Below are 16,070 nucleotides of genomic sequence, written 5' to 3'. Positions count from 1 at the left end.
CGCCGCCGCCACACCATGGATAAGGACAGCCGAGGAGCTGCAGCCACCGAGCACCGCTTCTTCCGCCGTAGCGTGATCTGCGATTCCAATGCTACGGCCTTGGAGCTACCCAGTTTGCAGCCCGCAGCGCCCTCGGCCCCTGTCTCGGGAGGCAGCGCCGCTCCGTTGGTCTCTCCTCCTGAGTGTGCCATCCGGATCTCTAGCATCGCTGTCAGTGCTGCCCAGCCTCCCTCGCTGCTGCAGCAGCCGCCGCAGCCTGCCCCGCATCCCCTCGAAGGACAGTCTGTTCAGGAGCCTGCTGCCGCGAAGGATGCTGCCCCACTGCTGCCCAAGGAGGAGGAGGACGAGGCAACGGCACTACCTGCCACCAGTGCCGCTGGCAGTGCATCAGCTGCCAGCCGGGAGTTTGAGGAGCGGAGAACACAGCAGGAAGACATCGAAGAGCTTGAGACCAAGGCAGTGGGCTTCTCCCCAGATGGCCGCTTCCTGAAGTTTGACATCGAGATTGGAAGAGGCTCTTTCAAAACTGTGTATAAAGGACTGGATACGGATACCACTGTGGAAGTTGCCTGGTGTGAGCTTCAGGTAAAGTAAATAAAAATTGTGAATTACCAAAGCACAGTCACTCTCCCAGGTGCTAGGCCATGTGCTTAAAAGAGGTAAAAATCCATCAGCTCAAGTTCTGCTTTATTCAGACAGGGAACTGCAGACCTTACCTCAGGCACGCCTTCAAAAGAAAGGTGTAACCGTTCCTTGGAGTCAGTTTGTCTTTTAATTCTTTCAAATTCTCTACTCTCTGAGGACTTTTTTAGCTTTATCATCAGAAACTCTGCTACAGTTCTGTTTTGTGTAGCATCTTGCATTTTATGCTTCCAAAAGGTAACTTGGAGAATTATAAAAATACTTGTACACAGCTTCAGAGAGGCTGGATGGAAATGTGCCCATTGCAATATAGGTGAATGTCAACCTGAGCTAGCCTTAATTTTTTTGAAATTTGTGTAGGTGTTTTTCTTAGGAAAAAAATACTAAAATGTTAATTTCTCAGACATTTTATGTTTGTGGCAGTGGATTCCTGTGGGAGGTAACCCGAGAATATACATAGAATTAATGTAGTGCATCACGTTACTTAGTTTTGCAAAGCTATTTTTTTCATTCTAACTTCTAGGATTCTCACTTGATACAGACATAGGGAAGAAAGTGATTGTTTTTTGTTTCTGAAGCTTTAAAAAAACCCCTGAAGTTTAACCTTTCAAAATGGCTGGCAGATTAACCAGGACTAAGACACTGCTCTTCTACCAAATTTCTGGTCTGAGCAGAGCCAGAGTTCTGTAGAAGCCCAGTCTAACAATGGCAAGAACACTCTTGGTTCCATGTGAGTCAGAGCTTGTGTGAGACACTGGGTACTGTGCAGCAACCTTAAAAGAAGCGGGAAGATCTTGGAGGACCAGGAACAAATGCCTGGTTTACTACTTTTCAAAGCCTCAGCATTAAATTAAAAGGATAGTGCTTATTTTTTAGTGTTTGGTTTCAGTGCAATCTATAGAGGGGTTCATATAGTATGGCTGTATTGTTGTGTGCGTTCCCATCCAATTAGGACAGGCAAAAGAACATTGGGTCAGAGTCCCAGAAATCTTGGAAGGGTTTGTAAGCAGTTAGCTGCTCATGAATGACTGATTGCAGTAGCTGCCTCAAAACTTTCTTCCCCTCAAAAGCAATTTTATATCTATCCCAGTCAAACTGAGAGAACTTAAGAGATTTCTTGATTTGTGTTCATATTCACTTTTGGTTGATTGCTCATGTATTCTACAAGTACCTTAGTTGATTATGTTATTAACATTATTCTGTACTTACTGACTGTGGAAGTAAGCTTCCAATTTTCTTTGTGATCCTTAAGTATGCCTTGCTCCTCCATGCTAGCTGTGTAGTTACTGTAGTCTTCTTTTGAGCATTAATTTTAAGTAAGAAAATTATCCAGTGTTGGGCTCTGCTTAAACTGTTCACGTGCAGTTTGAATTGAGAGGAGATTGATAATCCACCAAAATTATATGACTTTTATTTGAAATTTTCATCTTCGCAATTTTGGAGTTCCTTGACTTTAACCCCTGAAATCGATTAATCTTTACACTATACTTACTGAACAGAAACTAAAGTCAGCATGGCATCAGTCACTGCGCTAACATTGCCTCTGTTGAAGTCTCTTAATCATCATCAGTACCGAGTGTACAAACTATCTAAAGAAGCAGCTTCCTTAGAGTAATTTAATTTATAGAGGGTATGTTGCTAAGCTGATTGAAGAATTTAATGAGTAGTATTTAAAATGACATTGCAAAAAGCATGAATGAAAATATTTGTAAGGGGGAAATATTTGATGTTTTGCTTGAAGGTTAACTATGGTATAGGAGTCCCTTGTGGCTTGGATTATTCTGAAGGCTTTAGTTTTCCTGACGTGAGAAGAGTATGTGTACAAAATGACAACTTTGAAACAACAATATAAATTTGATAGCTGTTAAAAGTATTTGCTAGAGGAGCTAGACTCTACATACAGCTGGTAAATATTTTAAGATATTTTATTGTTTGCATTAAGAAACAAAAGGAGGAACTTGGTATTTGTTGGTATGATGGATACATCCTCTTCTTTCTCTAGGAAAATATAATTATTGACAGGTTAGTGATATTTGTTATGTTTGATTTGTCTCAAAATACAATCTGGATTCACAAAGATGGACTGAAACTTACATGTCATTGGTTTTCCAGAATGCCATGGTTTGAGGATTGGTGAACCTTCAAAGCATAAATATTTTATTAGGGAAATGTGAATTATATTCTTCCATGCTATATTATGCCAACCCTAACTAACTGATGATTCTTTTTAATTGTATTTAAATAATGTTCCTTAGCAGTAGAAGAGCTTTTCTTCTCTGTATTCATGCTAGCAAGTGTAGGCATCCTAGGTGTCCTATCTCTCTAGAGTCTCTAAACAGTGCTACTGTAGGGCTGCCAGAATGAGGCTGCTTAGCATGACTATGCAGACTAAATTGTTCCTTTCATGGCTTGTCCAAAGTTGATAAGGGTGTATCACAGTTCTTGATTGCAAGATGTATAACAGAATGGAGTGAGAACAGTTTGTACTTTAGCAGAGTCTTTGGGCCTGTGTTGTTTTAAGGCTCTTCCAGTACCACGAACGCTTGAGTTTCTTTAAAATCTCTGTTGTTTGGAAGGAAGCAAGATTCCAGCTGCATTCAACTCTGTTAGAGCTACAGTGTTTAAGTATTGGAGCACTTTCCGTAGTAGGAATCTTGTGGATCAAGGACAGCACAGAAGACTTTGTGATGGTCTCTGGCAAATTTTTTTAATGCTGAATAATGGAACTATACCTAATTTTTATATATGTTCTCTGTACTGATAAAGTGTGAAATCTGAGACTATGAATACACTTCCTTTGGAAGGGAGTTTGGGTGGTGTTTATCACATGCAGCTTGGGTTTCCAAGTTACTGCTGATACTCTGGAGAATATTCCTCCATATTCTTAAGAAGGCTCTCAAACTGCCTTGTAATGCCCTTTATGCTTCATGTACTGTGTAGGAAATAGAAGGAGAAAACTGAAAATCTATGGGTGACCTAATGGTGTTGTTACTATCTCCTGGACAAGACTCTAGTTTTTCTTGATCTGTGGAATATGGGAAGACTTGATTTGAAGGAGTCGGGTATTTCAAGGTTGCTTACAGATGTATAACAAAACCCTAGTGAAGGTGTGACTGGGCTATCCTAGTTTGCTTTGTGGCCTGTCTCTATGAAGCAAATTGTAACTGAATCTAGTTTGAATACTAAATGCAGGTATTTAAATGTGAAATATCTGCCCTGCTGTGAGCGTAGCGAAGCTGTGAAGAGCTCGGCTTGGGGACAGTGCTCAGATTCAGTTGCTGCAAGGAAATTGTTAGTGTAGTGTTAGCTTTCAATCCTGCTGTATATATTCATCTCTAGTTATTCTGAGTCAAGTGTGCCTCCTACTGTTGTCATTAGCACATCTCATTAATTGTGTGAAGTATTAGGGTTATTGCCTTAATGGTCTTTAAGTAAATAGAAGTTGGCAATTTAAAATAACTCTTCCTGTGCAATTGTCTTACTGGTTAGTCTTTTTAAAGACTTTTCTTTTTAAATTTCTGAGCAGTAAGTCTTTTGTCATCCGTGTACAGTTCAGGTAACATTGTGGCTAAAATGTGATGCATTTTCCTGTGGCATGAAGTTTATCTATGCCAAGTAATACTTTTAGGCCAAAGGTAGCAAGAGTCACATAGTTGACTGTAAAAGCCAAATCTTAGGGGTAATGTTTCATCCTCTGGGTCCCTGTTTTAGTGTGAGTTGGTTTAGGTCAAGACTGTAATTTAAAGTCTGGTTACAGAACAATACAGGGTGGTTCAGTCACTTGCTGGACTGCAGAATCTTGTGTTTAGAGTTACTAGTCTGGGCTCTGTCATTCAAATCAGTAACTTTTCAAATATAAAGGTGCGTTTGATGATAAGAAAGGTAAATTGGGCTCTTTTTTTGAACTATGTATTGTCAGGCATTTGAAGACTTTATCATCTTTCATTTGGGCAGTGTCTTCTTTTAAAGGAAGCATGATTTAGAAACTGTTAGTGGAAAGATATTTACATTAGTTGAAAATGCATTCCTGGTAAACTGCGTGCGCTGGAGAACAGCACTGCTTGTGTGGTATGTGCTGTATCACACCTGTCCTTTGTATTTCTTTGACAGAAAGGGTAGGTTGGTCAGTCGGCAGTCACAATTCATGAATGCATCTTCTTGCTGGTATTTCACTTTGCCATTTTACTCTGGCTTTAGTGCAGTGTTACTCAGGTTATTGTGCTTAACATGAGCTGCTCAAGGGGAAAAGGAGGCTGACGGCTGTCTGTAAGCGAGGTAGAGCTACTAAGGATAAGAAATGAGTTTGAGAGGTGAAAGTGGTGCAAGAAGAGTATGTTATACTTGTTTGGGGAAGAGGGGAAGCTGACTGTGAATTTGTACTTGGAGGGGAAGCTGAATGTGAATTTTATTACCTTTAGTTATAAATTTTCTGAGTAAGAAACTAGTGTAGGTTACATGTATGGAATTCTGTTGCAGACTGTTAACTATAGACCAAATGTAGTGTACAAATACTCTACCTTACAAATGGATTTTTCTTTATGGAGGCAGTAGCAATGAAAAAACAGTTGAGAACAAACATAATGCCATAACCAAATGTGAACCGTGAGATTCTGTAGTGCATTGGTAAAAATCATGCAACTGGTTGTCACTTTATTACAGGAATTACTGAGGTGCTAAATAATATTTCCATATGTCAGACTTTTTCTGAATGTAACGATATATAGAAGTTAACTTAAAACTCACAATACTGGAAGCTGCTTGGATATGTGTGTCTTCACTTTTAGTGATACTTTGGGTTAGCTATACTTATCTTTTTCTCTTAGACGTAAAAGTTTTATTTAATACTGATATTTAGGTCAGCAGACAACAATGGAATGTAGTTTCTATACTCTGGAGTATAGACTCCACTGCAGACTCAACATGATAAATATCAGCTTACTGAAATCAAAGTATAATTCTTAAAAATATCTTTGCTTTCTGGACTGGCTGAGCTGGGAATGTTTCAGAAGCTGCACGTTCAAGTCTGACAACCAAAAAAGGTCTTGTTTCACATAACTGTGGCATCCTGTAGTCTTTTTTTTTTTTTTTTTTTTTTGAGCTAGTTGAATATTGCTCACTAGGAGGCCTGACTGCAAAGATACTAGCTCTGATGCACAATTGTATGGCTACATTAAAGCAAAATGGAAAACTAGATCAAAACATTTGTGTAGTAAGAGGAAGCTGAGGAGTGTGGACCTGGAATTCATCTGTCTGTTAAGTACTGTTGGAAAACAATTACATTCTGTTAGTTTTGGAGGAATGGTCAACATCCTGAAACATATATTCATTTTTTGAAAGCTCTAACTGTGGTTTAATTCTGAATGTTTTAAAATATATTGTATAAAGCTTCTACTGAAACAGATCAAGCTCAAGTCTAATCCAGTATGGTGACTCCCATGCCTACCATGTACTTCATATCAGTGTTTAAAATAACTCTATTAGTCTGTGAGCATAACAATCTGTGGCTACAGCCACTGTAACAGCAGTAGTGTGCCTCCCATTCATGACTGCCTCTGGGTCAGATGCATAATTATCAGAAATGTAGATTAATAAAGGCATGTGACATTCTCTGTGAACTTCTCTCCTTATTATATCTTTTTCTGTTCTCAGTTCTACAAATTCCAAAATACTGAAAGCAAAAAGCTGCAAAACTAAAAGTGTGTAATTAGCTTATAATACCTTAAGGTTACACTGGATTTCCAATTGTCTTCAAGTGTGAATGTGTAGGGAGCTTGTAATTTTGTGCAGTAAATTTTCCTATTGGTTTTCCATGTCATAGGGTGGAACAAGTTACTGGTACTTACTAGCTTTACATCTCTGATGTGAAAATTTCTCCTTTGTGCTGTAATTGATATAATTGACAACTTGATAAATGATGTGGGAAAGGAGCCAGACTAATTACCTGTAGAAGTATAAACAGTGGTCAGGCTCCCTCAGACTTTACAGAGGTGACCCTGAAAGAGAGAAAGGCACTTTAAAATACCTTCTGGACCTGCAGCTGTTAGGAAACCTCTATTTAGGAAAATCTTAATCTCAAAGGGATATCAGTTTTGGAGATGGCTGTGGTTCAGTTTTTAACTGGCTGGTTGCAAGGCAATAAATACAATTTGGTAAGTACATTCTGAAAATGCAGCATTTCTTTTGGAAATAAACAGGTTCTTATTTGTCAGTTCAGGTGGATTTGAGAGCAGCAGAATTAAATTTCTTAAGTGAGATTTGTTTTGGGCTGTTATGATTTAAAATAAAAATGCTTAGCTTCATAACTAAACTTTTGAGGGCTAAGGAAAGGTATTAGGGCTATAATCTTTCTTTGAAAAGGGGGAAAAAGGAAGCCCGCCTGATAAAAGTCCCTGGACACATCCTGTATGGAGTCCTTTGAGAGCTGTCTAGCAGAGTAATAAATAAATCAAGCAGTAATAGATCTGTTATAGTCTCCATGGATGCAGTGCATGGTACAGTGCAGATTCAGTACCTTTTGGCTAGCAACATCCCTCTAGGCCACCTGTCCTTTTCCTTATTTTGTCTTTTTTTTTTTTTTTATCATACCAGCAGCTTATTAAACAGCATAGCTCCTACTGTCACCCAAGTTCTTCATACTGCATGTGATCAAAGTTTATGCTAAGAAGTGGCAGCCTTGATGCTTCCTGTCATGTGTCTCTTCAGAAACTCTCACTTCCTGTGAAGATTAGAGACTTTTTTTTTTGAGATCACTAATTGGTTCTTCCAAATCATGTCTGAACTGAAATAAAAGTTGAGTGTTTTTCTGTTTCAGTCTTTAAGTTCATGTTTCCAAGCCTCTTTTAAGTCTTGAGAGTGATTAACTTCTGAAAAACAGAAATGCAGACATAATGACTGCAACATTTGAGCTATAAGAAAAAGAATAAATATTGTGCAAGTTTGCAGTGCTTCCACAGCTGGGCATAAGACTTTCTCTTGGCAGAGGATGTGTGTGTTTTTTTAATAGCAGATGTTAGACAGTTACTGGTTTTGATTCTTAAAATTTTAGATATGATTTTATGGTTTTAACTTAAATCATGACGTGTGTACACTGTATCTGGAAAAAACAGTTGAAACAATTCCTGTTCTGAATAGCTGGATTTATAATTCTGCTTGAAAATCAATTTATTGGAGCAGTTGAAGGCTTTTATCTAACATGAAGCATCTGAAAATCTTTTCAAATATGGTGTTATAATTCTTGTCCTAACAAATGAGACTCAGCTTTTTATAATGGCTTCAGAAGTATTTTTCTGGAAGCTGCTTACAGTCTCCAGGGCTTTCTTCTAGCTAGTATTCTTCTAGAATGATTCAGACTATGTACTGAAACAGTGTTTAAATGTCTCTACTCAAGATACTGCTTCTTTCTACCTTACTTCCAACTTCCTCAGCGTATTTGGAAATTGTCATACCATCACTTTTCAGTGGGTGGTTTTGGTTGCCCTCATCATTCCCCTTGGGAGAGCCAGGGGAAGTAAAGAGGTGACTAGGATTGAATCTGTGGCTCGCTTGAGGTCATCCTTGAGAAAGGGAGATGGCTCACTTCTTTCTTGTCTTATGGGTGCAGAATACTCCTTAACTTCGTGCAGTAAAGGAAAAACTTTGTGTTAATGATGTTCTGTGCTATGTGATGTTATCCTCTCAACCCCAAAGGAGAGCCTTGCAACAAGGTCATCACAGGTGTTGCCAAATCATCTTTCGTCTAATAAGCCAGAGTAAAATAACTGGGATGGAATACATTGACAAGGAGAATTCAGATTTGGTTGTCAGACATATTCTGAACTTTTCACCTGGTGGTGACAGGTGCATTGCACATACCCCCATTATTCTAAAACACTTCCAGATTTGCCTGGGTAATTCCTAGCAGTACTCTGTTACTTTGTGTGGCTCACAAGCAACTTAAGGTGCTCTTAGTTTATTTTTCAGCAAAGGAAACTGCAGCCTGCTGAAAAATAGACTTGTTCGGTTTTTTTTTTATTTTTTTTGTCTCCTGGAAGCTTTTTAAGTAACAATATCTATGTAAAGCAGTAAGCAACTTTTACAAGGGTGGCTCATTGTAGCTCACGCAGGGAGGCAAACTTACCAAGCTTGGATTTATCATTTTAGGTATAAGCATAAACTTTGGGATTGCTACCTTCATTCTTAGTTTAGAAATCCTGTAAAAAATATGTTTATACTTGATGACCATCTATCTTTATCATTTCTGTTTAGCTGTTCTGGATCATCTGGTTTCAGCCATTCCTGATTTCATTATGTCAGTCGCTAAAAATAGTGGGTTCTGGTAGATTTGGGGCTAGCAACAGAAAGCAAAAAGCTACAAATGGAAAAAACTCATCTAACTGTTTGAGAGTTTATTACCACCATTTAGAAGAATTTGAAAAGAATAGGAGTCTGATATTTGTAATTGGTGTAAATCTGAGACAACTATGTTGGCATCCTAAGCTAAATGGAAGATAGTACAAAGCTGATACCAACAATTATGTGAATTTTATCTGGTTTTGGCCAGTTGGTATAATCTCATTATAGTTTAGGACTATTCAACTAATGGTGTTACCCAGTTTTCCTTGGACATTTTCTTCTCTTAGAGTAGTCCTGTGACTTGCTTCTGCTTTGCTGACTGTTGCTGGCAAGTTTATGACCCCAATCTGAATGTATTTTGACAGCTTCTGTCCTGGCAGAGACTAATGACATACAAACAATAACCCACAAATATTGCTATTAAAAGCTTCAGCAATTCAGGCTGATTATCTTAAGGATCTGCAAATCTGTGCACACTTACGTAATATGCATCTGTTAATGGCAATTTCTGAACTGTTAGCAGGTTTTGCTTAAGTATTGCAAAATGTTGCCACGTCTGTTTTCAAATCTGCTTCTTTTAAGTGAGGCTTTTATTTCTACAGATATTTTTCAACATAAAACTATTTTTGGTTTCTCTTTCTTTATTGAGCTGCTTATAGTATGCTCTCATTTGAGAAGTATAAGTTATGTATCTATGTAAAAATGCAAGATGCTAAGTTACTGTACTCTGTTTTGCTATAGCTGGTTTGGACTTGGAGCCTTTGAGTCTTCCCTAAAGAAAAAATATGAAAAGCGAGACTAAACTTGAATTGGAGAGTTCTTGAGAACCAGTCCATTCAGACAAATATCCTACAGTAAGAAATACTGTCTGAAAAGTAATTGAAATTTTTTTTTACTATTTCCCTCTCTGGATGTAGACAAGTACAGATTGACAGTATGTAGAATGGACTTTGGGGGCATGTTTTTTATTTGCATTTATTGTGATTTGGAGCTTAGTGAATTGTTAGGGTTGCCGGGAACAGCATGCTAAAAATGGAGACACTGCAGAAATGTCTGATACAAAATTAAGACTACAAGTTTAGTTTTAGAATGTTTTTTGTGGTTTTTTCTACTTCCTTTGCATGCAGTTTGAGCTTTTTTCTGCAGAGAAGTGGCTCAAAAGCAGAATGCAATGCAGGTTTTTTGTAGCGGGTGGCAGGGGGTGGAGGGGGAAGGGGAATTACACAGGGCACTTGAATTTGAATTTTTTTTTGCCTCTTGATGGCAACTGTGAGCCATTTCAGGTGATGGTATAATTTCTTTTGGCAATCTTGTTATACAAGCCTCAGTGTATCTGAGAGGTTCAGTATTTATCCTCAGGAACAAAAAAAAAGTAGTGAAGCAGCTCTGGGTTGCTGCTGAGGACTTAATGCTGTAGTACCTTAAGAGATTGTGCATGGTCTATACCTGAAAGTCTGTTATAAAAATACTGTCTTTAATACTCAAGTTTCCTCTAAGAAAATGTGCATGTATTTCCTATGGACTCCCTTTGGTTTTGTAGACTACCTGCTTGAATGTTCAGTGCTTTTCAGTGGTTGGTGGCAACAAAAATAAATTATGAGAAATCTGAGGAGGAAGAACAAGGAATTTTGGCCTCTGAAGTTGTAGTCATCTTGTGTTTGCAGAAAGTGGAAAGATCTCAGAGAATTCTGGTTCAAGTTGCAATTGTGCTTCAAGTAAGCTTCATTTACAGAGCAGATAAGTAGTCAACATCCTGTTGCTTAGGGACTGCATTTTTTTCTGTCTATATAGGAGAGCAAATCTTTCTAGTTGCTTTAGATTGTAATGCAACTATTTAAGAATGGTCCTATAGTTTGTAATTTATCCCTTCTGTCTGGGTAGTGGAAACAATTTTTTCCAAGTGAGTTTCTTCATTTTTCAGGTAGTGTGCCTATAAAGCAAAACTTGCTACAGTCAGGTTAGACTAATATAGCTTAATATCATATGCTGTTCACTTTTTTGCTTTTTTTGACAGATTTGTGATTTTTCTTATAATTGGTGTCCCTAAGAGTTTGCATGGATGCATCAAGTGGGATATAGGGCTTGTCATGTAACTGTGTATGTATGGAGAGAGTTAAAAAAAAAAAAATGCTGCGACAGTAGTGCAGTGTATCAGTGCAACTGAGCATGTCTAAATGTATATGATAGAACCTCAAATAGGAAAAACAGCCAGTTGTCTTTTCTGTATCTTGGGACTAGGGTTAAAAAAAAGTTTGTTTTCTTCTTCCCATCCAGTATGAAACCTTCTCAAATTTGAGTGAATCCAAAAAACTAAGCAGAACTGAATTCATTGGTGTTGGAGATTCTTGAATCTGTCATTACTGTTGACTTAAATGATTTCTTCTAAGGAACTTTGAGAGTTGAAAAGGCATTTACAAGGCAAAAGTGAGGAATAGCAAAAAATCTTGTTTCTTAGGATGTGCGTGACATGAATCTTAGTTTTTTGGACCAGTCAAGTTTAAACAATTAATTGATTCTGAAAGTTCCCATTGCTATGAATGGCTGGATCATGAAAGTATCATTAATATAGTACTTGTACTAAAGTTTGGATTTCTTCACTGTTTTTTGCCAAAATACCTCTTTGTATTCTTAGTTTATAATCTCTTATTGAATAAGCTACCTACTGTTGACATACCTCTGTTTCTCAGGTTTTTACAGGCTTGTGGATTAAATATTTGTGTAGTTTACATGAGCATGTTAAATAATTTTATGCATGTTTTCAGACTTTGAGTGTATAAGGGCAGCAGCTAGTAACGATGAATATTTTGTTGCTATTTGTTGTGGGTTTTTTAGTACTTTGTAATAAGTTGTGGACCTATACATTTGGTCTCTAAGGTAAAACTTTGTGACCACAATTTAGGTGTTTGAGGTTTTTTTGGAACTGGAGACAGTGTTAGGGTTTTTTTTTTTTTTTGGTCTTAAAGAACTTTTCCAACCTAAATGACACTATGATCTGTCCCAAACCAGAATCTTTGGCCTACTTAGTGTTAGATGACTAGCTGTTCCAAAAGGCTTTCTGGATCTAAGATATGTAGGTGAAGAGCTCTAAAGTGTTTAGTTGAACAAAAGTGAGAAAAAACTTTGCAGAGTATTGTTGCCACAAATGCAGAGATGTTGGGAAAATTCCTAATGTTACCTACGCTATAAATGGTTTCTGCTTGATAAACCCATACTGTAAAATCCCATTATTACTTGGCATCTAAGAGAAAGCATCCTTAGATTTTAACCATGTAAGTGATAGGGTTTCAAATTTGAGGTTGCTGATAAACTGATTCAGAAGAATCTGCAAGAACTCTGGTAGTCCTTTTTTCACATATGAAAACTAACACTCGTGCAAACAGTAGTTATCTCAAAAGGTGATGCAAAGAAATGGTTCAGTTTTGTGAAGAAAGCTTAAGTAGCTTTAGATTAGGTTGGGCTAACCAAAGGAAGTATGCCAGGATCAGCTGTGCTAAAGCAGCTGGTTGTACTTTCAGCATCAACAAAATAATTCCTCAGATTCTTTTTGTAGTAGCTCTGTTATTGACGATTATTACAAATTGCTGGTTGGTGTTCTGAATTGTTTAACTGAAGGTTTGCTTCACTACAGTTCCTCATTGGTTTGACCTCTTGTCAGAAAACAGTTACTTCTAATGTGGCAGCTTGTGAGATAATACTGAATTGCTGAACTATGCTTGTGTTGTGTGATTTTACTCTTGTATCACATTCAAGAGTATGTATATGTTGCTCAACTTCTGATCTTGATAACTTTTTGTAACAAAACACATGGTTTAGGTAAACTTGTAAGATTGAAGAAGCGCAACTACTCATCATAAATCACTGATAAATAGCAGGTAATGAGTCCACTGATATGCATATTAACTAGGTTGGTGTGGAGTTAAAAAACAGCAGGCTGTAAGCATAGTGATGTTTTAAGTGTAGTTTATTACTTAAGAGGTGTATGAAATCTGAGGAAGTTGGCATTGGAATGTAGACTGGAAAAAATGAGTTGATGGATGATGTAGAAAACTATTTTCCACTTTCCCTTCGAGTTTTGTCTTTATCTTCTCTGGCAATAATATGCAGGGAGATGGTATCTTTTGTTTTTCTTGTTCCTGTGTGGGAATGGTAATTGTTCTTGCTTCTTACCTGTTCAGGAAGTATTCTCATTCTTCCCCCCCAACAAAACACTGTATGAGTCGTTGCTAATGTAGCTTTTTTGCTTTATTTTCTAACTTTGGCCTTCCTGAATCCTCCTGTGGTCCCTGTATAAGCCATCTGGCAAAACAAGATTTTTTTTTTTTTTTTTTTTTTCCCTAACCCCCGCCTGCCTTCTGGAATGAAGGAGATTTTGTATCTGTGTTCAGCTACCTATGTAAAAGAATAAGGAGTATGGTTTAAACTTGCATCTAAATTTTGAATCCTGGAGCTGCCATCTTCCAAACTTAGATTTTCCAGCTGGTAAATCAATCTTATCCATGGAAATGTGCTCACAATTCTAGTGGGAATTTGCCTTATGCTCTTGTCTTCCCCCTTCCTCCTTCTCAAGCCAAATCTCTTTCCAGGAAGGGAACAAAATACATGTATTAGACTGAGCTTCAGCTGAATAGTGTGTCTCATTTCAGATATACTTTCTGCTGCTTCTCAAATGACCAAAACATAAGTAGTGACAGCTGAGTTGTCTGTTTGTGTCATGGGTCAAGGGCAGTCCAACTCAGCAGTTTCCCTTTCCTCTTCCCTGAGTTTTGTTTGGAAGCAGTAGTGATTTGCCATCCTATGGAGTCATCCTCTTGTCGTGGAGACCAGATGGAAATACGTCAGTTGTTTAGTGTATAAATACTCAGTCCAACAGCTGTGAGTTTATTAGGAGCCACTGGGATCACAAGTTGGTGACCAAATAGTTAGTTTAGAGGGCTGTAATCATTTTGCTAACTTAAAATAAAGCTGTACTATGAAACTGTTAGGAACAGTTTTAGACTCAATGAAAGAATAAGGAATGAAGTTGGACCACTTAAATGCAAATTCCTTTTTCTGGTGAAGTTAATTCTTTTTCTAGAGTATTACAGAAGTCCTCTTTTACTGATGATAATGTTTCAGCCACTGATGCTGAAAGCAGCTAAAAGGATTGCACCAAAATCTTTTAATTATCTTCTTTCCTTTTATAGTTTTATTAGGTGAGAACACTTATCCAGACTGTTACCCAGTGGTCTTTTGGACTGTTGATAAGCCTCAATCTGTGTTTCAATATGGATTTCTAGTAAAAAAGCTGAGATACCTGATGTGGTCCTAGCTAACAATGAATCAGCTGCATTGAGATTCATAATAAATCTACTTGACACTGATAATTAAGGGGGTTAACTTGACTTTGCAGGTTGCAGAGGGTTTTTGCTACTATCCACATGCAGATGAGCCTTGATTTATTCCAATAATATCAAGAAAGGGAGGGTGGAAGTCTGCCAATGACCATTGGCTATTTGGTTGCAAAATGCAATGTGTTGCATGGGCTGCTGAGCATAATGTGAAACAAAGTGCCATAAAAAAACTTGAGTGCTAAGTACATGACTGAAAAAAACACTTTAATGAGAGAATGAGCATGGTCATTAACTTAAAATAGCTTCTCTGCAGAAAACTAATGTAAAGTGAGGTTGTATTTCTTGAGTAGTGAAGACTGCAGTGTATAGGACTGAAACTGAATTAGAAATAAAACAAAAATTTGCAATAACTAGACTTACACTAAAAATAAAACAGGGAAATTGTCCATGTTCTAGTCAGACCACCTGCTTCTGAAACCTGGAGAGGAGTTGTGTTGGTCACTCAAAAAGCTTTGTAGTTCAAAGGGGTACTTTTTAAATGTCTATGGTGAACACTTTGAGACAGCGGAACAATAAATGCAGTTGACACACACTGAGAGCTCCTGGTCTTTGCAGGCCTCAAAAAACCCGACCCCAAAACAAACAAACAAACCCCAAATGAAAACAAAATACCCTTCCCCCCAAGCCCCCTAAACATTGTCTGGTTGAGTTGCTTTGTCTGCATAGATCTCACTTGTAATTCCAGGTATGCTGTGTTCCAGAAGGCATTTTCTTCTGTCTTGTAGAATTCACTAGTGCAGTGCCTGTGTGATAGAAGCCTTTGCAGTCAGTATGAAACAGGTGATTTGCAGCTGTAGAGGTTTGGGGAGTCTGGTGGGAGTTAGGGAGACTGAAGCTGTTCTGGAGTCCTTTAAATGAGGGTTTTGTGACTTTGAATTGCACATGTCCTACAGTAAAAACTTCCGTTGTGTTTGAATCCACGTGATTGGTCTAGATGGCGTGAACTGAGAGGATCCTTTTCACTGATATATTGATGGTGCTTATGGATATATATTTTAAAAAGTCTGCAACTTCCTTGCTTCAGAGTCGTGATGGACTTCAATTCTCCCTTTCCTCTGTCTTTCTGTAAGTTGTATGGGATAGGGTCATATTCTGATAAAAGTTGGTGTTTCTTCATCTGTATATTGGTGTGTGATCTCTTGCTTTGGTGTCAAAGCACTTGGAAGTTTTTAATCTGGAACCTCATCTGAATTATTTTCTAGTTTAGTGTCAGGTTTACAGTTTGAGGGTCTGTGAGTCATCGGTATGTGCTCTTGGCAATAGCAAGTATAACTGATAGGCTGGCTGTCTTTTGTGGGTGTTGAACAGTCTCTTAGTCATGGTAGGCTACCAAAATATCTTGAGCGTTGAATGACTTCTGTCAAGCAGAGGTCAGAGCTATGCCCTTTATTGCATCTTGGGACATATCAAAGATAAGAGGGGTTGACTCTCTCATTGGGGAAACTGAGCTGAATTAATTTGCCTTTTTATCAGTTTAGTTTCACTTTTTTTGTAAGCGTCTGTGGCTACTGTGTTGTTTGGTTTTTAGTTCTTCCATAATGGTGGAGGAGTACAGGCTATTCGTATCTAGCCACATGCCCACATTACCCCAGAGGATCTAATAAGACTATGACTGGTGATGGTGTAACTTGGAGGCTCCAAATAATAGCACTCTTTTTCTATTCCTATTGAAATACCTGCCATGTTTTTTGTTTTCTCCAGTGTTCC

General features: G+C 38.0%; 1 protein-coding gene across 1 annotated transcript in view; it reads left to right on the top strand.

Annotated features, from left to right (window-relative positions):
* The first annotated feature begins 15 nt into the window (after positions 1 to 15).
* Positions 16 to 16,070, top strand: part of WNK1 (WNK lysine deficient protein kinase 1) — a 104,737-nt gene continuing 88,682 nt past the window's right edge. The window contains exon 1 of the mRNA XM_010084961.1: positions 16 to 585. Within this exon, the coding sequence (XP_010083263.1) occupies positions 16 to 585 (570 nt within the window). The remainder of the gene's footprint in view (positions 586 to 16,070) is intronic.

This window comes from Pterocles gutturalis, unplaced genomic scaffold (genome assembly GCF_000699245.1).
Source record: "Pterocles gutturalis isolate BGI_N339 unplaced genomic scaffold, ASM69924v1 scaffold21170, whole genome shotgun sequence".
NCBI lineage: Eukaryota > Metazoa > Chordata > Aves > Pterocliformes > Pteroclidae > Pterocles > Pterocles gutturalis.
This window is presented reverse-complemented; position numbering and strand designations above follow the sequence as displayed.